General features: G+C 41.7%; 1 protein-coding gene across 5 annotated transcripts in view; it reads left to right on the top strand.

Moving 5' to 3' along the window:
- The window catches only part of RGS6 (regulator of G protein signaling 6), a 758,999-nt gene that overhangs the window by 397,073 nt on the left and 336,104 nt on the right, over positions 1–25,822 (top strand). For all 5 annotated transcript variants that reach the window (XM_077261994.1, XM_077261976.1, XM_077262004.1 and 2 more), the window contains one exon: positions 20,787–20,886. In XM_077261994.1, the coding sequence (XP_077118109.1) occupies positions 20,787–20,886 (100 nt within the window). The remainder of the gene's footprint in view (positions 1–20,786; positions 20,887–25,822) is intronic.

Raw genomic sequence — 25,822 nt, 5'->3', positions numbered from 1 at the left:
ACAAACTGGGATCCTCTGTCAGACACAATATTCTCAGGGATGCCGTGCAACCGAACCACATTCTGGAAGAACAAAGGGACCAAATCAGAGGATGAAGGCAACTTAGGCAAGGGCACCAAATGGACCATTTTAGAAAAACGATCGCACACCACCCAGATGACAGACATCTTCCGATATACCGGAAGATCCGAAATGAAATCCATGGAAATGTGCGTCCAAGGCCTCTTCGGGATAGGCAAGGGCAAAAGCAACCCGCTGGCAGGAGAACAGCAAGGCTTAGCCCGAGCACAAATCCCACAGGACTGCACAAAAGAACGCACATCCCGCGACAAGGAAGGCCACCAAAAGGACCTAGCCACCAAATCTCTGGTACCGAAAATCCCAGGATGTCCCGCCAACACTGAAGAATGAACCTCAGAAATAACTCTGCTGGTCCATCTCTCAGGGACAAACAGTCTCTCTGGTGGGCAACGATCAGGCCTATCAGCCTGAAATTTCTGCAGCACTCGTCGCAAATCTGGGGAAATGGCAGACAAAATCACTCCCTCTCTGAGAATACCAGCCGGCTCCGAGACTCCCGGAGAGTCAGGCACAAAACTCCTAGAAAGTGCATCAGCCTTCACGTTCTTCGAACCAGGCAGGTACGAGACCACAAAGTCAAAACGGGAGAAAAACAACGACCAACGAGCCTGTCTAGGATTCAGGCGCTTGGCAGACTCGAGGTAAATCAGATTTTTATGATCAGTCAAGACCACCACACGATGTCTAGCTCCCTCGAGCCAATGTCGCCACTCCTCAAATGCCCACTTCATAGCCAACAACTCCCGATTACCAACATCATAGTTCCGCTCAGCAGGCGAAAATTTTCTTGAAAAGAAGGCGCATGGCTTCATCACGGAGCCATCAGAACTTTTTTGCGACAAAACAGCCCCTGCACCAATCTCAGAAGCATCAACTTCAACCTGGAAGGGAAGAGAGACATCCGGCTGGCACAAGACTGGCGCTGAAGTAAACCGACGCTTCAGCTCCCGAAAGGCCTCCACGGCCGCAGGAGACCAATTAGCAACATCAGAACCCTTCTTGGTCATATCCGTCAAAGGTTTAACCACGCTGGAAAAATTAGCGATAAAACGACGGTAAAAATTAGCAAAGCCCAAGAACTTCTGCAGGCTCTTAACAGACGTGGGCTGAGTCCAGTCATGAATGGCACGGACCTTGACTGGGTCCATCTCCACAGTAGAAGGGGAAAAAATAAAACCCAAAAAAGAAACCTTCTGTACCCCAAAGATACATTTTGAGCCCTTCACAAATAAAGCATTCTCCCACAGAACCTGAAACACCATCCTGACCTGGTTCACATGGGACTCCCAATCATCAGAAAAAAACAAAATATCATCCAGATAAATAATCATAAATTTATCCAGATATTTCCGGAAGATGTCATGTATGAAGGACTGAAACACAGAAGGGGCATTCGATAATCCAAAAGGCATCACCAGGTACTCAAAATGACCCTCGGGCGTATTAAATGCCGTTTTCCATTCATCTCCCTGCTTTATGCGCACAAGGTTATACGCACCACGAAGATCTATCTTGGTGAACCAACTGGATCCCTTAATCCGAGCAAACAAATCAGACAACAATGGCAAAGGATACTGAAATTTAACCGTGATCTTATTCAGAAGACGATAATCTATACAAGGTCTCAAAGACCCGTCTTTCTTGCCCACAGAAAAGAATCCTGCACCAAGAGGAGAAGAGGATGGGCGAATATGTCCCTTCTCCAAAGACTCCTTTATATAACTCCGCATCGCGGCATGCTCTGGCACAGATAAATTAAAGAGTCGTCCCTTAGGAAACTTACTACCAGGAATCAAATCTATAGCACAATCACAGTCCCTATGAGGAGGAAGGGCACTGGACCTGGCCTCATTAAATACATCCTGAAAGTCTGACAAAAACTCAGGGATCTCAGAAGGAGTAGAAGAAGCAATAGACACCAATGGAGAATCGCCATGAATCCCCTGACACCCCAAACTAGACACAGTCATAGCTTTCCAATCTAAAACTGGATTATGGGCCTGTAACCATGGCAGACCCAAAACGACAACATCATGCATTTTATGCAGTACCAGAAAACGAATCACCTCCTGATGTACAGGAGTCATGCACATGGTCACTTGCGTCCAATACTGAGGTTTATTCTCTGCCAATGGCGTAGAATCAATTCCTCTAAGAGGAATAGGATTTTCCAAAGGCTCCAGGACAAAACCGCAGCGCTTGGGTAACGACAAATCCATCAGACTTAAAGCAGCACCAGAATCCACAAAAGCCATAACTGAGTAAGAAGATAATGAACAAATTAAAGTCACAGACAAAATAAACTTAGGCTGAAAAGTACCAATGGCGACAGGATTAACAATTTTTTTTAAGCGTTTAGAGGATGCTGAGATAACATGTGTTGAATCACCACAGTAGAAACACAACCCATTTTGACGTCTATGATTTTGTCGCTCGGCTCTGGTCAAAATTCTGTCACATTGCATAGAATCAGGTGACCGTTCAGACAGCACCGCCAAAGGATTAACAGATTTGCGCTCCCGCAAACGTCGATCAATTTGAATGGCCAGAGCCATTGAATAATTCAGACCTGTAGGGATAGGAAACCCCACCATCACATCTTTAATGGCTTCAGAAAGACCATTTCTGAAATTTGCGGCCAGTGCACACTTATTCCATTGAGTAAGCACGGACCATTTCCGAAATTTTTGACAATATACCTCAGCTTCGTCCTGACCCTGAGAGATAGCCAGCAACATCTTTTCAGCCTGATTTTCAAGATTAGGCTCCTCATAAAGCAAACCAAGTGCCAGGAAAAACGCATCAACATTCACCAATGCAGGATCTCCTGGCGCCAGAGAGAAGGCCCAATCTTGAGGGTCGCCGCGCAAGAAGGAAATAACAATCTTAACTTGCTGAGCGGAATCACCAGAGGAACGAGGTTTCAGAGACAGAAACAATTTGCAATTATTCCTAAAATTCAGGAACTTAGATCTATCTCCAAAAAACAGCTCAGGAATAGGTATTTTTGGTTCAGACATAGGGCTATGGATAACAAAATCCTGAATGCTTTGCACCCTAGCAGCAAGCTGATCCACACTAGAAGTCAGAGCCTGGACATTCATATCTGCAGCAGAGTTCCAGCCACTCAGAGAAAAAGGGGATGGAAGAAGCTAGGCAAACTGCAGCAACACAAAAAAAGACCAAAAAAAAACCTCAGAACTTCTTTTTAATCCCGGTTCTGCGATGCAATAAACATTTTCTTTCGGCCTGGCATACTGTTATGATCCCAGTGGTAGAGGATCTCTGATATTCCGGCAAGATAGCAAAAACATAAATACTGCTCTAGGGAGGTGGAAACTGGGCTAACCGCATACCTGATCCTAACACACACAACCAGAAGCAGCCGGTGAACGTGCCTACGTTGGTTCTAGACGTCTCGAGCCAGCCGGAGAACTGACTACCCCTAGAGGGAAAATAAGACCTCACTTGCCTCCAGAGAACTTGAACCCCAAAGATATAGAAAGCCCCCAACAAATAATAACGGTGAGGCAAGAGGAAAACACAAACGTAGAGATGAGCTAGATTCAGCAAAGTGAGGCCCACTAGTCTAGATAGACAGAAAATAGATAGTGGACTATGCGGTCAGCAGAAAACCCTACAAAAACATCCACGCTGAACATTCAAGAACCCCCACACCGACTGACGGTGCGGAGGGAGAATATCAGCCCCCTAGAGCTTCCAGCGAGCCAGAAAATCAAATATTAAGCAAGCTGGACAAAGACACTGAAAAATGCAAACGATCCAAATTATACAAAACGGACTTAGCTTTTCTTGCATGAGACAGACAGAAAGGAATCCGGAGGAGACCATATAGGTCTGGATACAACGATGCCAGGCAAGAGGCTGAGTCCGGAGGAGACTTAAATAGGGAACACCCGCTGCTTAACGACACAGCTGGAGCTCAGGCCTGCAACAAGACATGCCTAACACAATACCGTTAGTGACCACCAGAGGGAGCCCAGAAACACAGTTCACAACAGATGAGCCTTGAGATAGTACCGCCCCCACACCAACCTCAGACGCATCGACTTCCACGAAAAAGGGTTTAGATACGTCTGGCTGCACAAGAATGGGGGCTGAAACAAAACTGTTCTTGAGAAATTCAAATGCGCGAACAGCAGCCTCAGGCCAAACGGAGAAATTGGTACCCTTTTTAGTCATGTCAGTTAGCGGTTTAGCAATGATAGAAAAATCCTTGATAAATTTCCTATAGTAGTTAGAAAACCCAAGGAACCGCTGAAGTGCTTTCAGGTTATCAGGACGTTCCCAATGCAGCACCGCTTGCACCTTAGCGGCGTCCATTTTAAAACCAGAAGCAGACACAATATAACCCAAGAACGGCAACTCTTGAGCAAAAAATACACATTTCTCAAGTTTAGCATACAGCTTATTCTCTCTGAGAAGCTGTAACACCTGCCTGACATGATCTAAATGAGCATCACGGTCGCAAGAATATATGAGGATGTCATCTAGGTACACGATAACGAATCTCCCCAAAACATGCGAGAACACATCATTGATGAAATGTTGGAACACTGCAGGTGCGTTAGTTAACCCAAAAGGCATCACCAAATTTTCAAAATGACCCTCAGGGGTATTAAAAGCCGTCTTCCACTCATCACTTGATGGACTCTTATGAGGTTGTACGCCCCCCTGAGGTCAAGCTTGGTAAACCACTTAGCACCTGCCACCTGGTTGAACAAGTTAGGTATCAGTGGCATAGGGTATGGATCATGAACCGTAATCTGGTTCAACTCCCTGAAATCCAAACACGGGCGTAATCTGCCATCTTTCTTCTTCACGAAGAAGAACCCTGCTGCCACCGGCGAGGATGACGGCCTGATGTGCCCTTTGCTCAAACTTTCAGAAATGTAATCCTTGAGCGCTTGTCTCTCCGGACCGGAGATGTTGAACATCCTTGCTTTAGGCAACTTGGCCCCTGGTTTAAACCTCATAGAAGCGGTGTGGCGGCAACTCTGAACAACCCTTCTCAGAGAACACATCCGCATAATCCTGAAGTGACTCAGGAACGCTTGAAGTCACAGCGGACACACGTGGCCAGGCAATTCTCCTGACAGAAATCACTCCACTGGATTATGTCCTGAGTTTTCCAGTCAATCACCGGGTTGTGTGTAGACAACCATGGAAAACCCAGAACCAATTGTGCCGGAAGACTCTTGAGCACCTTACATGTGACCTGCTCGAAATGAAGAACCCCAATGTGGAGTTTAACCTCATCTATGAACTCAGTAATCTCCCCCTGTGGAAGAGGAGCAGAATTGATGGTGACCACGCGGATAGGATGAGGCAGTTTTTCAATCCTAAAACCAGCAGTGCGCGCAAACTCCTCATCAATGAGATTTGTGGCGGAACCACTATCCACAAAAATAGTGATTGGTATCTCTCTACCAGTGACAACAACTTTGGCAGGGAGCATGCACTGAGAAATCATCATGGAGGATATACATAAGCTCAGATTGGACTCCTCCACACCCTCTGAGCACAGAAGTTTTCCGCCGTTGCGTTTTTCTTTAACAGCAGAGGACAGTTATTAATAAAATGACCAGTTTTACCGCAGAAAAAACAGGCTCCCTGCTTCCTGAGTACAGGGGTACGATTCTTAACATGTGACACCCCTGCAATTTGCATAGATTCCGTGGGCTCACCTGCAGCAACCTCACGTAAACCTAAACCTTCACCCACAGGCGGCGTCTCATGATTCCCCTGATGCAAACGGTGATCAATGCGGACAACAAGACTCATAGCGGAATCTAGTGAAGCAGGAGTCTCGTACATCAGGAGGGCTTTTTTAACCCTATTAGAAAATCCATGAATAAAGTCACTCCGCAATGCTGGCTCATTCCACTGAGTGTCAACCGCCCAGCGGCGAAATTCAGAACAGTAATCCTCTGCAACACGCTCCCCCTGGCAAATAGTGCGTAACTTAGATTCTGCTAGAGCCATTCTGTCTGGATCGTCGTGTGTCCTAGACCAGAAAAGAAACTCTCCACTGAGTTAAATGCAACAGAATCAGACGGCAACGAAAATGCCCATGCTTGGGGATCCCCGCTCAATAATGACAACACCAGGCCCACACGTTGAGCCTCATTACCAGAGGAGATCGGGCGCATACGGAAATACAGTTTGCAAGCTTCACGAAAAGAAACAAATTTACTGCGTTCCCCAGCAAATTTTTCAGGCAAAGGAAACTTGGGCTCATTAACTCCTCCTGTCGCTCCAGCCTGTATATTAGATACTGCTAGTCCCTGTTGCTGCACTGCTCCCTTCAACTCAGTGACCTGTAGGGACAGCGCCTCCAACTGGCGGGTTATGGGAGTCATGGGATCCATGACAAAACACAGAGAAGAGAGAGAAAAAAAAAGGAACCCCTTTTTTTTTTTTTGTTAGGCCGATTATAATGTCACGGGGATACAAGGAGGGCGAGAGCTAATAACCCGGGCCCCTGCAATTTCCCTCAGACTAGGGAAACCCTGTCTGACCCTCTACCTGAAGTTTACACTGAAGGTGTGCATGTTCAGGCCTCCACCCTCACCCTAACTCCTGATTCAGCCCTAGACTGAACACCACCGCCCATCACCCTGTGAATGCAATAGACCAATACCCACAGTTATGACAAACAAGGATAAAGGAAAATAAACACCACGCCGCAGTCAATCAGGAATACACTATAAAGGTGCAGGGCAAAATAAATACAAATATAGGAAGGAGTAAATAAGACAAAGGAAAATACACCACCAGCAACGATTCTCCAACAACCAGCTCTCCACTCCAGACCGAGATAACTACAGATAATACAGAAGCTATAATCGGCGACGCCCAAAGATCAGGAGAACCATTTAAAGGAAATGGGCATGGCCCAGCTTCCAATCCGAGGATCAGATAAATTAACCCCGGAGCAGCCAGACGAAAACTAGCCGACGCCAATGAGCAAACAGTGGTCAAACGCTGAATTACCGCTGTCTGTCAGACGACCTGGTCTGGACAGTGTCCGACATGACAATGACATGGTGAATTAAGGTTAATTATATTAATTGCTTTGCGGGAAGCGCTCAAGGCAAGACAAGTCTTGTGCTCCACTTCACTGCTTTACTAGCCTTTTTAATTCTTTCCTGCCCTGAATCACATCAAAAGACTGCTCCATCTGTCTACTATTTATGCAAGGCTTAAAGGTCATGAAGAAAAGAATGAAAGAGACTGTATGTTTGTTATTTTCTAGAAAAATAATTTGTATCAAATGGTATTTTTGTGTATCAAATAATGATACTTTTACAATTTTTTTTACAATTTTTACTAAATCTTTTTTTCAAATCATTATTTGGTATGCCAATCATTTAACATTGATTCGCAATTGTGTTTTAAATTTGAATTTTTGTCTATAACTACCTTCTGAAAACTGTGCCATCTTTTTGACCATTGTTTTTACTGCTAATGTTTAGTTTAAATTGTCTGGATATATAAACTGTGCCTGATAAAAACCACCTGTTGAAACCAAGAAAAAGAAAACAGAAGTATGCAAAAGCTATGGGATCACCTTATAGAAATAATAATTGCATTCAATATAAATGACACAAAAACGAATGTTACAAAATTATTAAAAACAATTAAAAAGGGAAAAAATGCCAAGACCTATATAAGCAAGGGTGGAAGGCAATGATAAGTCTAATTTGCCAAATGAAATAATAACTTATTGTGGTAGAGTGGCTCACTCGGCTGGACACAGAGGTATAATATAACTGGAACACTTTCTCTTTAAGGAAAGGCTTGGTTTATTGTAGCAGCATAAACCAAGCTGGGAAAGTAAACACGGACCTCTGGGCAAAACAGTAAAGCAAAGAAATGAAAAAAACCAGTCCTTTTCCTAGCGGGGATTAGCCCGCTCTCAGGCAGCAATGTCAACACACAAAAAAAAGACAAAAAACCCCCAAAAGATGCAAGGCAAACATATTTTTTCTGCAGCTTCTTTCCTGCGAAGAGATTAGGTTTTGTGTCGTGAATTCTGCTTTTGGGCTCCCTCCGGTGGTTGTAGGTGGTAATGCAGTTGCCCCTGAGTTGCAGTCCTGGTCAGGTGTATCTGCTGATTGCAGTTCTGACTGGGGTATTTAGGCGTGCAGGATTCATTAGTCCTTGCCAGTTGTCAATTGTTGTTGGGAGGTGTTGGACCTCTGCTTGGTTCCTCCTGCCTTTCTGTCAAATCAGCAAAGAAAAGTGTCTGTTTTTTTTTCTCCTGTGGCACACATGCTATGTGCTTCACAATTCAGTGCTATTCTTTGTGTTTTCTTGTCCAGCTTAGATTGTGACAGTATTTTCTCAGTTTTGTTGGATTCTCTGGAGTGGCAGATATACATTCCATGTCTTTAGTTAGATTGTGGAACTTTCTGTATTATCTGCTGTGGATATTTTTGGAAGGGTTTTAATACTGACCGCCTAGTAATCTGTTCTATCCTTTCCTATTTAGCTAGAGTGGCCTCTTTTGCTAAATCCTGTTTTCTACCTGCGTGTGTCTATTCTTCTTCTACTCACAGTCATTATTTGTGGGGGGCTGCCTATCCTTTGGGGGTCTGCTCTGAGGCAAGGTAGCATTCCTATTTCCATCTATAGGGGTATTTAGTCCTCCGGCTGTGTCGAGGTGTCTAGGGTATGTTAGGCACACCCCACGGCTACTTCTAGTTGCGGTGTTCAGGATTTGCGGTCAGTACAGGTTCCACCGACTCCAGAGAAAGTTTCATGCGGCTCCAAGGTCACCAGATCATAACAGTTTTGCTGCAGAAAAAACGCCTAGTGTGAACTTACTCTTATACTTTTCCTCTGATTGTTCCACTCCTGGTTTTGGTTTAGGCTACTTTCACACATCAGTTTTTTGCCTTCAGGATAATCCATCTATTTTTGACAAAAACGGATCCAGGGACAATTGTGAAAAACTGATGCGCCAGATCCGTTTTTTTTTTTGCTGGATCCATTTTGGTTTATTGGGCATACAATTCTGACTTCCTGTTTCGGGGAAGAGGAGAGAGAGAGACTCCAGAATTGAAAATGCAGGAGCGGGGCATGCTCAGTGCGGAAAAAAAAAACGGAATCGGTAGCCGGATCCACTCAATACACCAAAAGTTTCATCCGTTTATCACTGGAACCGTCGCTGGGCGTATTGTCGTCAGACAGAAAAAACGTTCATATTTACGATTTCTCCGTCCGCCGGAAATACAACTCTATAAGAAAAAATGGATCCAGCGGAAAAAAAAACAGATCTGTTTTTTTCAAAATTCGCCGGATTGTGCCTGACGGCAAAAACCTGATGTGTGAAAGTAGCCTAACAGATACTGATGTCAAATACTGAACGTGTGAACGTGCCTACACTATGTTAAACCTTGATATTTTTCACTTCTTGGTACTCTATGTAGTTATTTAGCCTTGGTTTTCCATTCAAAGTTTTCTCTGACATCAAAGTTTTATAAATCTGTGCTACATTACAATTATATCATATTGAATTAAATATCTCTCGACATGTCTTCTTATATATTCTACTTGTCAATATGTTCAATTACATAGTGAAGTACGTATAGTGAATATTACATTGCAAATGCTTGGAATATTAAAAATAAAAAATAAAAAAAATGTAATTAAAAAATATGGAAGTGAAGTAATGTTTTAAATCATAACCATTGGAAATAGGTTGGTCTCTTTCTAAAGGGTTTGTTGAAGGACAAAAAGAATAGTTTTAGTATTTGCAAATATAAGTTAACCCCTTAGTGACCAGGCCAAATTTTTACAATCTGACCAGTGTCATTTTATGTGGTAATAACTCTGGAACACTTCAACAAATCCCAGTGATTTTGAGATTTTTTTCTTGTGGCACATTATAATTTATGATAATAGTAAATTTAGGTTGATATGTTTTGTGTTTATTTATAAAAAAAATATCAGAAATTTTAGAAAAATGTAAGAAAATTAGCAATTTTCTATATTTGAAGGATTATCCCTTTAATCTAGCTAGTTACACCATAAATAATAAGTAACATTTCACTCATGTCTGCTTTAAATCAGCACGCTTTGTAAAATGTTTTTATTTTGTTAGCATTTTAGGATATTTAACATGTAGCAGCAATTTTTATTTTTTTCAAGGAAATCTACGAAATATATATTTTTAGGGACTTATGCAGGTTTGAAGTGATTTTGGGGTTCCTAAATATTGGAAAACCCCCAAAAGTGATAGCATTTCAAAAACCGCACCCCCTGACATATTGAAAACTTCTGTCATGTAGTTTATTAACCCTTCAGGTGATTTTCAGGAATTAATGCAAACTGGCATGACAGGAATTAAAAAGTGTATTTTTACCACCTAAATGTCACGAACTGCTGGGCAGGTCACTAACCGGCAGACTCTAAGGCCGCTATTTGTCAGTGAACTGCCATGGCAAACATCAGGACCATAGGTGTTATGATCCTTAGTGGTTGAGGATCACAAATTACTCCAGCTAAGTAACAAACATAGGACAAGCTCTAGGGAGGTGGCAAACTGGACTGACCGCAAATCTGAACCTATCCAAACACACTAGAAGTAGCCGGTGAACGTGCCTAAAAATCCTAGACGTCTCGAGCCAGCCTGAGGAACTAACTACCCCTAGAGAGAAAGAAAGACCTCTCTTGCCTCCAGAGAAATAATCCCCAAAGATATAGAAGCCCCCAACAAATAATAACGGTGAGGTAAGGGGAAGGCACATACACAGGGGTGAAAGCAGATTCAGCAAATGAGGCCCACTAATACTAGATAGCAGAAAATAGAAAAGGGAATCTATGCGGTCAGTAAAAAACCCTTACAAAATATCCACTCTGAGATTTCAAGAACCCCCACACCAACTAACGGTGTGGGGGGAGAAACTCAGTCCCCTAGAGCAACCAGCAAGCGAGGAAATCACATTTTAGCAAGCTGGACTAAAAACATAATGAACGCTGATAATCAAAAAATGATCAAACAAAAACTTAGCTTGTCTTGGAGAGACTGGGAGCAAGGTAGACACAAGGAATCTGAAGAGCACTGAATACATTGATAGCAGGCAAGGAACTGAGTATCCAGGTGGGCTAAATAGGAAACCAACCAAGGATAACGAACCAGCTGATGCTGCAACCTGCAGAAAGACAACACTACACAGTACTGCTTGTGACCACTAGAGGGAGCCCAAAAATAGAGTTCACAACACATAGGGTCATGATCTCAGGGTGTCGATAGTGATAAAGAGGAAGCCTCCACACTCTATTACCCATTTATATAATGTAGTCTCAGGGGTTAAACAGATTCGGATGGTGCCAACACTGATCGTGGCTGATTCAGCAAGTTGTCAACTATAGCGTACAGCCGACAGCTGCTGGATTGTCAACTGTATGGGGACTCTATTCTATTTTATCTCAGGTCAGTAAAAAGATGTATTGTGGCCATTAAGGGGTTAAACTATATACAGTAAGTACATTTTAAGTGTTTATACTGCTTCATTGTCACTAATTCAGCACTGATTTTGGAATCCAAAAAGCTCCAACCCTGCTTTCATTCCAACATAGCAGAGAGCTTATAATTTCTCCTCTATGCCACAAATAATAGCTGCAGGGGTTGCCATTTCATCCAGACCCTGGAGGCTAGAAGGGGCCTCAAAGGTCTCTTTCCTATGTTTCTGTACAAATCCTGACAGAACAATACATATTGTTCAGTCTGATGATTTATGTAAGGCCGGGGTCACACTTGCGAGTGTGATGCGATAAACTCGCGCATCAATACCCGACACTGCTGCCAGCACACGGGACCGGAGTGTGTGGCTGCATGTATTTCTATGCAGCCGCACACTCCGGTCCCGAGTGCCAGCGGCAGTGACGGGTATTGATGCGAGAGACTCACGCGAGATTCTCGCGTCACACTTGCAAGTGTGACCCCGGCCTAAGGAGAATTGTTTCTAGGGGTTCATAGCTTGGTACATATGACTAATCATGAAGCTATCAGGGCAGCACATGGAAGCCATAAACCTCTGTGCTGGAGAGCTGTACAGCGTTATGTGATATTTTTCAGGCTCTCTGCCAACAGCTCCCTATGTGAATCAAACTAAGGATATCCGGAGCTTTAAAAAAAAAAGTGCCTAAGCACTAACAGGCAGGTAGTTGCCTGTGGTGCCCGGCATCATTCTCTGCTGGCACAGACTTCCATTAACGTCACGTCAACAGAGCAGCAGTTTGTCTTCCTGTTGACTGTTGTCTCTCCTATGCCTAATTGTGGAAGCCGGCAGTCAATCAGCGTGACAGCACTAGTTCCGCCCTGTCAACAGGAAGAGAAACTACTTCTCTGACAGGGAGTAGCTGAATCTCTGTCAGGAGTGGTTAATCACCCTCGCCAGGTACACAGGTACAACAGACAGGTACTTGCCTCTGTTAGCAACTACATACCTTCTTTTTTTTTAAAGTCCCGGATATACCTCTTAATTTCTGTAAATGCCATATTTAGAAGCAAAGGCAAAAGGGAAGTAATGCAAGGATTTAGCAATACAAACCCTTTCTATTTTGAGGTGATGGTATCTGTAAGGAGTCTGTATGTTTCCTCCGGGTTCTCTGACTTCCTCCCACACACCAAAGACATACTGATAGGGAATTAAGTTTGTGACCCCCAATGGGCACAGTGCTGGTGATGTCTGTAAAGTACTGCGGAACATGATGGGGATATATAGTGATACATAAAATAGACAAGATTTCTGGACCACTGAGGGCCAGATAAGTGAGGTCTGGCTGTATTGTACCATTGCCTTTGGTTCTGGATTGAGAATCTCTCACCGGAGTTCTGCATGACTTGGCCGCTGTGCTTTTTCTTGCTTGTGACCCTGATCCTTCACCACTTCGCTATTTGTTGTTTTCTATTTTTGTATGTTTATTTTCTTGAAAATAATGTGATTAACATGACTGATTACACATAATACAGCAGAAATTTAAATTTTTTTTTTTATGAGCTTAAAAGTGCCAGTATCTATCATACAAAGTGTTTTGATGCTAAGGAAAAATGCTAAAGAAGCAAAATTCTTGATGTCTTCGATACTCTGACACCAATTTCAAAGTCACCGCACGTGCTCTGATGAATTATAAATTTCTTTACAAAGCTGGGATCTTGGAGGCTTTCATTTCCCAGCAGTGTTATCTGAACATAGAGAAATTAATTTTAAAAGACAACTATGCTCTACCACCTGCGCTTTCTTACTTGGGTAGCATATAATGGATTTTTTTGTCCTACTGTTTGTAACATAGTTTCTTATTTTTAGGTAGCCCTACATTTGTTTGTGCTACAAGCAATGTAAGTTATGTGTACAATAGTACAATACAAGCCCTGTTCGTACGTCACAAAGAAGGGACCCTAGCAGAGTGGACAGCAATTCTTAGTCCCAGCCATTTTTATTTTTCCAATATGTGAGGGTTGCTCTGTTTTTCTTGCACCTTTTATAGCAGAAAGGTGTAAGATGGAAATACCGGTGTAACTTGCTTGAATGACCCTTTTCTTGAAGAGACAGATTCGGTTTTTTTACTTAATATTCTGGCTGAGCAAATCTTGGGAGCCAGAAAATTTGTATTTTATAAAACTTATTATTTGTCAATCATTAATATTTTTTGGTTAATTTATACTAAAGCCTTTGACATTTCTTTTACTTACCGTATTTTTCAGATTATAAGACACACTTTTTTCCCCACAAATTTTATGGGAAATCAGGGTGCGTCTTGTAATGCGGATATACCTTACCGGCCGCAGGACTGCTGCTGGAGGAGGCAAGAGTGGAGCCTTGCTACAGACCGCAGACTAGGATGAGGGGGTGTTCGGATATGCACCGCTGTGGGTGTTCGGTGGTGCGGGGGCTCTGCCGACATTTTGTGAAAGCCCAGAGCCCCTGCACTTACATGGTTTACTATGCGGTGGACTTCGGGAAAATGGCTGCTGGGGGCAGCACATGCACAGATGGAGATCTTGGTGCTGAGATCTCATCTCCCGAGGCTTCAGATCTACTATTGCCCTTTAGCCTCATTTGCATATCAATTCAAATGCTGATATCTCAGTAAGGCCAGGGTCACTCTTGGCGAGTGTCATGCGAGAAACTCGCGCATCAATACCTGACACTACCACCGGCACTCGGACCGGAGCGTGTGGCTGCATGTATTTCTATGCAGCCACACGCTCCGTTCTGAGTACCGCTGGCAGTGTCAGGTATTGATGCGCGAGTTTCTCGCATCACACTTGCAAGTGTGACCCCGGCCTAACAAGGGAACGGGAACTGGTCATGTAAAGGTATTGCTGAACTTGTCTCTGAAAGAGTTACCGGTACATATAAATAGCTTGTGGTGTGAAGTACTGCCGACAGATTCTCTTTTAGTAATGTAGGAAAAATAAAATTAGGGGAGCTAGTAAAGTGATCAAATCCAGGATTAGGCTATGTGCACACGCTGCGGACTGTTGTGCGGATTTTTCCGCACTGATTTTGATAAATCCGCAGGTAAAAAACTGTGTTTTTCCTGTGGATTTATCATGGATTTACTGTGGATTTACCGCGGTTTTTGTGCGGATTCTACTGCGGTTTTACACCTGCGGTTTTTTAATATGGAGCAGGTGTAAAACCGCTGCGGAATCCGCACAAAGAATTGACATGCTGCGGGAAATAAACCGCTGCGTTTCCGCGCGTTTTTTTCCGCAGCATGTGCACAGCGGTTTTTATTTTCCATAAGTTAACATGGTACTGTACACCGCATGGAAAACTGCTGCGGATCCGCAGCGTCAAAAACACTGCGGATCCGCAGTAAAAACTGCAACGTGTGCACATACCCTTATAGTATATGTGTTGCTTTATAGTTGGGCTTTTTTAGCATTGGACTGATGCAGTTTTTGGCATTGGATTGAGGCATTTGCAAGATCAGATACAGTAATCCAGGATTTGACCTGTTCTTCATGAATTGTTCCTTGTCCCCACAAATTTTTTCCTTTCCCTTTCCTACATTATCCATTTGATTATGGCATATCAACACCAATATGGTCGTAATGTACAGCAGTTCTGAGATTTTTGCAAAACGCGCCCACTGATATTAGCAGAACGTACGAGCACATTACCTATGGTACTACTTCTGACAACCCTGTATTACTTTATTCTCTTGTTTTCTTGTCTCAAACAATTCTTTAATATTAATTGTGTTCAAAGGTTGTTAATTGAGACCGTAACTGAGAAATGGGTTTTGTTTCTGAAGTTTTTCTAGAGTCTAGTTCTTGACATCTGTCATTGTCCTCCAAGTGATCGACCTGCTACAAATGTCTTTACTTGGTAGACCCCATTAAGGCATTTCTAAGGTTGGCATGCATTACAGGTAAAAATAGCACAGAGAGCTGCAATCTGCACAGAGAATTGCAGATCTATGAATACAGACTTCCTGGAAGATTTTCTCATCTGGTAAAGCAGCACAGAGTAAACGATTTTCCAATTTACAATAATCCTGTATGTTATATAGCATAACCGCTCCCAAGTGGCCTATTGAAAATGCTTACAGAAGGGTTATGGTCAATTTATTTCTTTGCAGAACTGGATGCACAGATCTTACTCATGAGGGTCAACTCATTTTTTAAGACTTGCAATCTAAATTTTCCCAAATTCCTGCTGTCTATGTGCTTAGAATGTCTAAAATAAATTTAAAGAGCATATCTAAAGTTGTATATGATTTTATAGAAAGTATAGACTTTCATTGTTTTGTGAATTCTGGACCCATAGAAGCTTATGGGCAGCTTTTCTTTGAAACAAGAATAGTCAATTTGTGCTTATTTAACAGTAGACTTTGAAGAAAAAATACATTTATTAACAAGAGTATCTTAACCCCTCTACAATGGACCAGTTTACTTTTTTCTTTTTTTTTTTTTTTTCATAGTTTTCTCCACTTCTCCCAAGAGCTATAACTTTTATATTTTTACACCTCATAGCCGTATGATGGTTTATTTTTCGCAGGACGAATTGTACTTTTGAAAGACACCATTCATTTATCATTTGATGCAGTGGAAAGTGGGAAAAAATTCCAAGTGCATTAAAATTGTAAAACAAGTGCAATAACATTTTTTTTTCTAATTATTATGTTCATTATACGGAAAAACTGTTGTGGAACATAGTATTCTCCAGGTCAGTATGATTATGCAGATGCCAAACATGTATAGGTTTTGTTTGTTTTTAAGTGGTTAAAAAAAAAATTTAAATAAAAAAAAAAAATACATATATATTTTTTGCTAGTGTTGTCATTTTCCAAGACCTGAAACATTTTAAATTTTTGGGATATAGGGCTGCGTGAGGGGTTATTTTTTTGCACTCAACTGACATTTTATTAATACCATTTTGGGGTAGATACGATGTTTTGATAGACTCTTTCATTTTAGTGCAATGCTGTGATGGACAAAAAACCCTGAAATTCTGCAACTTCAATTTTTTTCTCGTTGCACCTTTTACCTATCACATTAATTTATTTTATATCTGGATACATCAGACTTTTATGAATCCACCGATACCAAATATGTGTATTTTATTTTTACTTTATTTTTAATGAGGCAAAAGGGGGTGATTTGAACTTGTAAATATATATATATATATATATATATATATATATATATATATATATACAGTACAGACCAAAAGTTTGGACACACTTTCTCATTTAAAGATTTTTCTGTATTTTCATGACTATGAAAATTGTACATTCACACTGAAGGCATCAAAACTATGAATTAACACATGTGGAATTATATACTTAACAAAAAAGCGTGAAACAACTGAAATTACAGTTAGGTCCATATATATTTGGACAGAGATAAGATTTTTTTAATTTTGGTTATAGACATTACCACAATGAATTTTAAACAAAACATTTCAGATGCAGTTGAAGATCAGACTTTCAGCTTCCATTTGGGGGTATCCACATCAAAATTGGATGAAGGGTTTAGGAGTTTCAGCTCCTTAACATGTGCCACCCTGTTTTTAAAGGGACCAAAAGTAATTGGACAGTTCAATAATTTTAAATAAAATGTTCATTTTTAGTACTTGGTTGAAAACCCTTTGTTGGCAATGACTGCCTGAAGTCTTGAACTCATGGACATCACCAGACACTGTGTTTCCTCCTTTTTGATGCTCTGCCAGGCCTTCACTGCAGTGGTTTTCAGTTGCTGTTTGTTTGTGGGCCTTTCTATCTGAAGTTTAGTCTTTAACAAGTAAAATACATGCTGAATTGGGTTGAGATCAGGTGACTGACTTGGCCATTCAAGAATATTCCACTTCTTTGATTTAATAAACTCCTGGGTTGCTTTGGCTTTATGTTTTGGGTCATTGTCCATCTGTAGTATGAAACAACGACCAGTTTTGCTGCATTTGGCTGGATCTGAGCACACAGTATGTCTCTGAATACCTCAGAATTCATTGGGCTGCTTCTGTCCTGTGTCACATCATCAATAATCACTAGTGACCCAGTGTCACTGGCAGCCATGCATGCCCAAGCCATCACACTGCATCCGCCGTGTTTTACAGATGATGTGGTATGCTTTGGATCATGAGCTGTACCAAGCCTTCGCCATACTTTTCTCTTTCCATCATTCTGGTAGAGTGTTGTTCACTTGGTTCGCTGTTGTGAAGGGGCTTCTCTTCACCATGGAGATTATTCTGCGATCATCCACCACTGTTGTCTTCCGTGGGCGCTCAGGTCTTTTTGCATTGATGAGTTCACCAGTGCTTTCTTTCTTTCTCAGGATGTACCAAGCTGTAGATCTTGCCACTCCTAATATTGTAGCAATTTCTCGGATCGGTTTTTTCTGTTTTTGCAGCTTAAGGATGGCTTGTTTCATCTGCATGGAGAGCTCCTTTGACCGCATGTTTACTTCACAGCAAAACCTTCCAAATGCAAGCACCACACCTCAAATCAACTCCATGCCTTTTATCTGCTTAATTGAGAATGACATAATGAAGGGATTGCCCACACCTGTCCATGAAATAGCCTTGGAGTCAATTGTCCAATTACTTTTGGTCCCTTTAAAAACAGGGAGGCACATGTTAAGGAGCTGGCACTCCTAAACCCTTCATCCAATTTTAATGTGGATACCCTCAAATGAAAGCTGAAAGTCTGAACTTCAACTGCATCTGAATTGTTTTGTTTAACATTCATTGTGGTAATGTCTATAACCAAAATTAGAAAAATGTTGTCTCTGTCCAAATATATATGGACCTAACTGTATGTCTTATTTGGACTCATCAGACCAAAGCACAGATTTCCACTGGTCTAATGTCCATTCCTTGTTTTCTTTAGCCCAAACAAGTCTCTTCTGCGTGTTGCCTGTCCTTAGCAGTGGTTTCCTAGCAGCTATTTTACCATGAAGGCCTGCTGCACAAAGTCTCCTCTTAAGGGCTCATTTCCACATGCGAGGCACACGTCCGTGTCTCGCATGTGGAAACCAAGCTCTGGCGCCGGCACTTTGGAGCGGAGCTGTGCAGCTCCATGTGTTCCTATGCGGCCGCACGCTCCGCTCTGGAGTGCCGGCTCCACAGCTTGGTTTCCACATGCGAGATACGGACGTGTGCCTCGCATGTGGAAATGAGCCCTAACAGTTGTTGTAGAGATGCGTCTGTGTCACGGGAGACCTAGGTAGGAAAGAGCTAATAACACGGGCCCCTGCGATTTCCCTCAGACTAGGGAAACCCTGACTGACCCTCTCCCAGAGTTTACACTGATGGTGTGCATGTCTGGGCCTCCACCCTTGCCCTATCTCCTGTTTCAACCCTAGGCTGAAACCACCACCCACCACCCAGTGAAGAGACCACACTCCAATACCCACAGTTAGCACAGACAAGGATAACGGAAAAATAAGCACCACGCCGCAGTCACTCAGGAATACACTATAAATGCAAAGGGCAAAACAAATGCAAATATGGGAAGGAGAAAATAAGACAAAGGGAAATACACCACCAGCAATGATACTCCAACTACTAGCTCACCACTCCAGACCGAGATAACCACGCACAAGACAGAAGCTATAATCGGCGAGGCCCAATGTTCAGGAGAACTATTTAAAGGCAGTGGGCATGGCCCAGCTTCCAATCCGAGCGCCAGGTAAATTAACCCCGGACCAGCTAGATAAAATCTAGTCGACGCCAATGAGCGCATAGTGGACAAAAGCGGAATTACCGCTGTCTGTCGGACGACCTGGTCTGAACAGCATCCGACATGACAGTCTGCTGCTAGAACTCTGTGGCATTGACCTGGTCTCTAATCTGAGCTGCAGTTAACCTGCGATTTCTGAGGCTGGTGACTCGGATAAACTTATCCTCATAAGCAGAGGTGACTCTTGGTCTTCCTTTCCTGGGGCGGTCCTCATGTGAGCCAGTTTCTTTGTAGCGCTTGATGTTTTTTGCAACTGCACTTGGGGACACTTTCAAAGTTTTCCCAATTTTTCGGACTGACTGACCTTCATTTCTTAAAGTAATGATGGCCATTCTTTTTTCTTTGCTTCGCTGCTTTTTTCTTGCCATAATACAAATTCTAACAGTCTATTCAGTAGGACTATCAGCTGTGTATCCACCAGACTTTTGCACAACACAACTGATGGTCCCAACCCCATTTATAAGGAAAGAAATCCCACTTATTAAACCAGACAGGGCACACCTATGAATTGAAAACCATTCCCGGTGACTACCTCTTGAAGCACATCAAGAGAATGCCAAGAGTGTGCAAAGCAGTCATCAAAGCAAAAGGTGGCTACTTTGAAGAACCTAGAATATAAGACATAATTTCAGTTGTTTCACACTTTTTTGTTAATCATATAATTCCACATGTGTTAATTCAAAGTTTTGATGCCTCCAGTGTGAATGTACAATTTTCATAGTCATGAAAATACAGAAAAATCTTTAAATGAGAAGGTGTGTCCAAACTTTTGGTCTGTACTGTATATACTACGTGGCCGGTGTTATATACTGCATGGAGAGTGTTATATACTACGTCTCTGTGCTATATACTACGTGGCTGTGCTATATACTACGTGGCTGTGCATTATATTACGTGGCTGTGCAATATATTATGTGGCTGGGCAATATACTACGTGTCTGTGCTATATACTACGTGTCTGTACTATATACTACGTGGCTGGGCAATATACTACATGGCAATTTGAACCACGCTTTGCTAATTGGTCACGGCCGGCCGGCCAAATCCTGCGTGTAAATTGCATTATTCTGAAAACTTCATAAAAAAACTACATACAGATTCTAGAATACCCGATGCGTTAGAATCAGGCCGTCGTCTAGTAAATTAATAATAATAGTCCACTTCCTTTGCATACCTAGATCATTGCCCTTTAAATATGTTTAGTATGCGAAACATTGAATTTAATATACACAAAGAGCAAATCTATTTTTGTGAAAATCCATTTACAGCAGGGTATTCCTTGGCGATTCCTTTTCTGTACACTTGTTTCATATGTTGAAACATTTTAATAGGATGTGATTGGTAAATTGCAGCAATTAGTAAAGTCTGTGACCACTGAATAAACAGTCCAAAAAATTACTGAATTATAGTAAAGCCAAAATAAATTACATCCTTTTTCTAATAGGCCATATTGACAAAATGTGTTTTCTCTCTTCCAGATTGAAGATATTATCACCAGGATGCAGGATGATAAATCTGGTGGAGTCCCTATAAGAACAGTCAAAAGCTTCCTGTCCAAAATCCCAAGTGTGGTTACAGGTAATAATGAGTTTTTATTCACCTTCATTCTGTAAATAATCCACTTAAACCTTTTTATCTCATGTCATCAGAATGTGATTGGTTGTGGTCTGACTGGGATGATCTGTATTCCTGATCCCCATCCTTATCAACAATAAGCTCAGTCACTGTACAGTAAATAAAATTGGAGGATAATGCAATCTGTGACTTATTGTATTCCTTTTAATAGAGAGTTATTGCATATATTGGGGACACTGTATTTAGGAGAACCTTTCGCATAAGATTTCTTAAGTCAAATAATATTAAGACTTGTGTTGAAACTGTGGTTAAAATACTCTGTATTGTCAAATTTACCCTGCTTGTTATCTTCAGATCTCAAAACATAGCAAAATGCTACATGGATATTATTTATTCCTATTTCATTTAGGGTAATTTCTTACTCTACCACGAATTATTAATAGCATAAAAAATTGTGTCTTATTAGTAAGAAGGTCTGTTAATATAGTCCAGTTTTCAATTATGTAAAATAGCACCAAAATCCAAGTGGCTGATGTTCTCAATACGAGGTGCATATAAGAAGAACTGGGAACGTTTAGGACAGAGAATATACAAAGTTTAACATGCAAGAATCATTTTATTGATTTAGAATCAATAAGGTTAGAATTACCCTCGAAATGTTAGTTATTCACAATCTAACATGATATTCTGACCAATTTCTCAGGTGGGAAATTTTCATTTATTTTTTTGAAATGGAGGTAATCATTACATCAGTGCAAGAAATGTATCACTCATTGGAGACGATGGAGGTGATTCAGCGGTTTTATATGATCAAGTCTGAGTTTAAAGAGGTGGTCTGAAACTAACAGTGCTTTAATCCTAAATGAGAATAGAATAAAGGAAAAAAACAACTCACCCCTAAGTGTAGCTCGATCTGCACAGAATCCCGCGATCTACACCACTGCACGGCGTTAATTAGACGCAACGAAAAAAAAAAGTTGATCCAGCTTCTGATCCACAGTTCATGAAGCCTTTATCTCAGAAGAATTAAAAATCAGTAGAAAAATAAAAAATTACAGGAAACAAACATCCTCTATGATGGAGGAATAGTAGAGGGGAAACAAAAAAAATGAAGATTTCAAACGCAAGTGCGTTCTTAGACTTGCATACCAGTAAAACAATGCATTTTGGCCATTAAGGGCTCATAGTCACTTGCGCTAAACCCGAATGAGTCTCGCACGGCAATACCCGCCACTGCACCTGGCACAGAGGAGCGGAGCGTGCGACTGCATGTAGTCCTGTGCGGCCACATGCTCCGATCTGAGTGCCAGCAGCAGCGCCGGGTATTAACATGCAAGACTCATCCGAGTTTCGCGCAAATGAATATGAGCCCTAATGCAAAATGCAGCAACAAGAGCCCAATATGTGTACACAGCCTAAAGGTACCTTCACACTAAACAACTTTCCAACGAGAACGACAACGATCCGTGACGTTGCAGCGTCCTGGATAGCGATCTCGTTGTGTTTGACACGCAGCAGCGATCTGGATCCCGCTGTGATATCGCTGGTCGGAGCTAGAAGTCCAGAACTTTATTTGGTCGTCAGATCGGCGTTTTTGACAGCAAAAGCAACGATGTCAGCAATGTTAAACATGGAGCTAACGACCTGTGAGAACGATAAGTGAGTCACCGCTACGTCACAGGATCGCTCCTGCATCGTTGTGGAGCTGCTGTGTTTGACATCTCTACAGCGACCTAAACAGCGACGCTCCAGCGATCGGCTCGTTGTCTATATCGCTGCAGCGTCGCTGAGTGTGACGGTACCTTGTAGATTCGAACGAGCATATATGAAATCACTCCGAAAAAGTCAGGATCATTTACAGTTTTGTATGTTACAGAATTACAATGTATCTGTATCAGATGCTATATGGTGGTTCTGTACAGCATTCGATTTTTTTTACGCACCCATCGACTTAAATGGACGAGTTTCATCCGATTTATGGAAGAAACTTAGTTTTTCACACGCAGATTCAGTCTGAGGAAAACAATTGCTCATCTGTGCTGCCCCATTGAATAACACTGATCTGATTGTTATAGTCCACCCAGAAGGTAGGTACGTTGTTGTACTTTCTTTAAACCCTTTCCCGACATTTGCTATATATATATATATATATTTATATATATATATATATATATATATATATACAGTATATGTATACATGGCGCCGTGATTCTGCGGGCCAGGGACGGACTGGGAGTGGAATTCAGCCCTGGCATTTCAAAGCACATATAGGCCCATATTGTTCCTCCCCCCTGATGCTTTGTCTCAACTGCACTCTGAGGACGCTGATACTGTTAACTGCATAGCAGACAATAATCTTTATGTTTTTTATATAGCACTAATATATTCTGCAGCGGCCCACGACTGGACCAGCCCATCTGGCATATGGCCAGTCTGGCGCGGGCTCACGCTGAGCACCGCCGCGATCGAGTGCTGCTGTCAGCTCTGTGTGAGAGCTGACACCGTGCAGTGATGCCCACGATCGGTGCTAGCACCAATCGCAGGCGTTTAAGACCTGTGATGCCGCTGTCAATGGTGACAGCGACATTGTGGAGCATCGCAGAAGGAGGGCGCTCCCTCTGTGCTCCCATCTGCACAAGGTAATGAGACTGTGTTGTGTCGATGGTCACCATGGTGACCCCGGGCCCAAGATGGTGGCAGGGTCACCCATGGATGGTGGCCTGTTAACTCATGCTCAGAGCATGAGCTGACACGCCTCCTCCCAGTATGCTAGACGCTGATCAAATGCTCTGTAATGCAGAAGCATTGCAGAGTATTAGATCACCGATCTGTCAGTGTAAAGTTGATGTTCAATCCTGGGACAATGTTAAAAAAAAAGCTGACAAGCTATAAAAATATTTAAAAAAAAATCACAAAATAAAGAACAAAAAGAAAACTATTAATCAAATAAATATTTATGTAAAATAAATAAATTTAAAAAAGGACACATATAGCTCTGGCAAAAATTAAGAGACCACTGCAAAAAGTTCAGTTTGTCTGATTTTTCTCTTTATAGGTATATTTTTGAGTAAAATGTAAATTTTTCATTCATTCTATAAACTTCTGACAACTTGTCTCTGAATTTCCAAGCAATACATTTTGTATTTTTTTTCTGAAAAGGAGAAATGGTCAAAATTAAAAAACCCAGTGCTTTCAGACCTCAAATTATGCAAAGAAAACAAGTTCATAATCATTTAGAAACAACAATACTGTTTTAACTCAGGAAGAGTTCAGAAATCAATATTTTGTGGAATAACCATGATGTTTAATCACAGCTTTCATGTGTCTTGGCATGCTTTCCACCAGTCTTTCACACTGATTCTGGCGCAAAAATTTAAGCAGCTCTTCTTTGTTTGATGGCTTGTGACTATCTATCATCCTCTTTATTACATTTCAGAGGTTTTCAATGGGGTTCAGGTCTGTAGATTGGGCTGCCCATGACAGGGTTTTGATGTGATGGTCTCTTAATTTTTGCCAGAGCTGCATTTGGTATCGCCGCGACTGGAACGACCGACCTATAAAACTGTCCCACTAGTTAACCCCTTCAGTTAACACAGTTAAAAAAATAAATAAATAAAAAAAGATGCAAAAAAAAAGCCTTATTATAATACCGCCAAACAAAAAGTGGAAGCAAAAAGGATGCCTCCCGGAGAAGCATTGCGAAACGTGCGTCGGGGCAGAGGGACGCCAAGGATTTCCACATGGCCAACACAGGTACATTGCCTTTCACAATTCCGATTGTTTTTGCAGCATTACAATACCTATATATGGCCCACACTGGCATATGGTGACAGTACAGGATCTATGATAGATATATGGTTCCTTATATACTATTTCCCCAATATGAATAAGTATGCTAATGCAGCTAATATTCTGTAAAAATAAATGGGGTATATCTAGGAATATTTCCCTTATGTTATTTACTAGTTCAATTACTTAATAACATATCCCTTGAAACCAATTATCACCTGTTTTTCTTGTATATGGCTATTGTTTTGGAATATCCCATGGTATATAGGTCCCTCTCTATTAGGATCTAGCACCTTTCTTATCTAGTACTTTTTTTAAACTTATGCTAATAAAAATTATATTTTATATTAAGTACCACTTTGTTTGGGATCACTTTCACTCTGGTCACCAAAAACAGTGAATTATATATTTCTTCAGTGGTACATTACCTGATATAGGGGCGTTGATACTTTGGGGCAACTTTTTTGTGAATTAAATAGTAATGAATTACAATAGAAGCTTGATCAAACAAATGTAATAACTATATAAAAAATAGATCTATCCAGTATGTGGAAAGTAGAGGGGGCCAAATGTTTAATTAAAGGATTACTCCTATACAAAAAATGGATAGGGATTCAAACCATGTAATTTCAATATGTGTATAGTTGGTACGAGATAGCCACTGGGCTTTTTGGGTGATTCTTTATTAGATGACATTTTGCCTGCAGTTGTATCATCTACATGTGGCCAGATGATTTTACACTCATATTGGCCAAGTGTGCATGTTTTTCTTCAGTGGAGAAGTACAGTGTCTTGAAAAAGTATTCATAACGTGTGAACTTTTCCACATTTTTGATTGGGTTTTAATGTGTCATACCTGTTAGGGCTAGCGGAACGCACCAAATTATAAGAGAGATGGTATAAGGTGCGTTCGCAGCCCGGGGTCCACCGTGCAGAGATGGAACCTGCTGCTGAGTAATGACGGACTATATGGCGGTACAATGTGGATACACACACGGGTTAACTTCACCCTGTGTGAAGGAAGCAAACCCTGTTGCGTCACAGGGCCGCAGTACCACACCAAGAGCGCAAGCAAGGAGTCTCAGGACTCTATCCCAAGACACAGGATTAGAGTACGTTCAGACCACTTGCGCTCGACACCGCAACTGGG

The sequence above is a fragment of the Ranitomeya variabilis genome, chromosome 1 (assembly GCF_051348905.1).
Source record: "Ranitomeya variabilis isolate aRanVar5 chromosome 1, aRanVar5.hap1, whole genome shotgun sequence".
In the NCBI taxonomy this organism is placed as follows: Eukaryota; Metazoa; Chordata; class Amphibia; order Anura; family Dendrobatidae; genus Ranitomeya; species Ranitomeya variabilis.
Note: the sequence above shows the minus strand (reverse complement) of the source record. Positions and strands in the feature narration are given on the sequence as shown.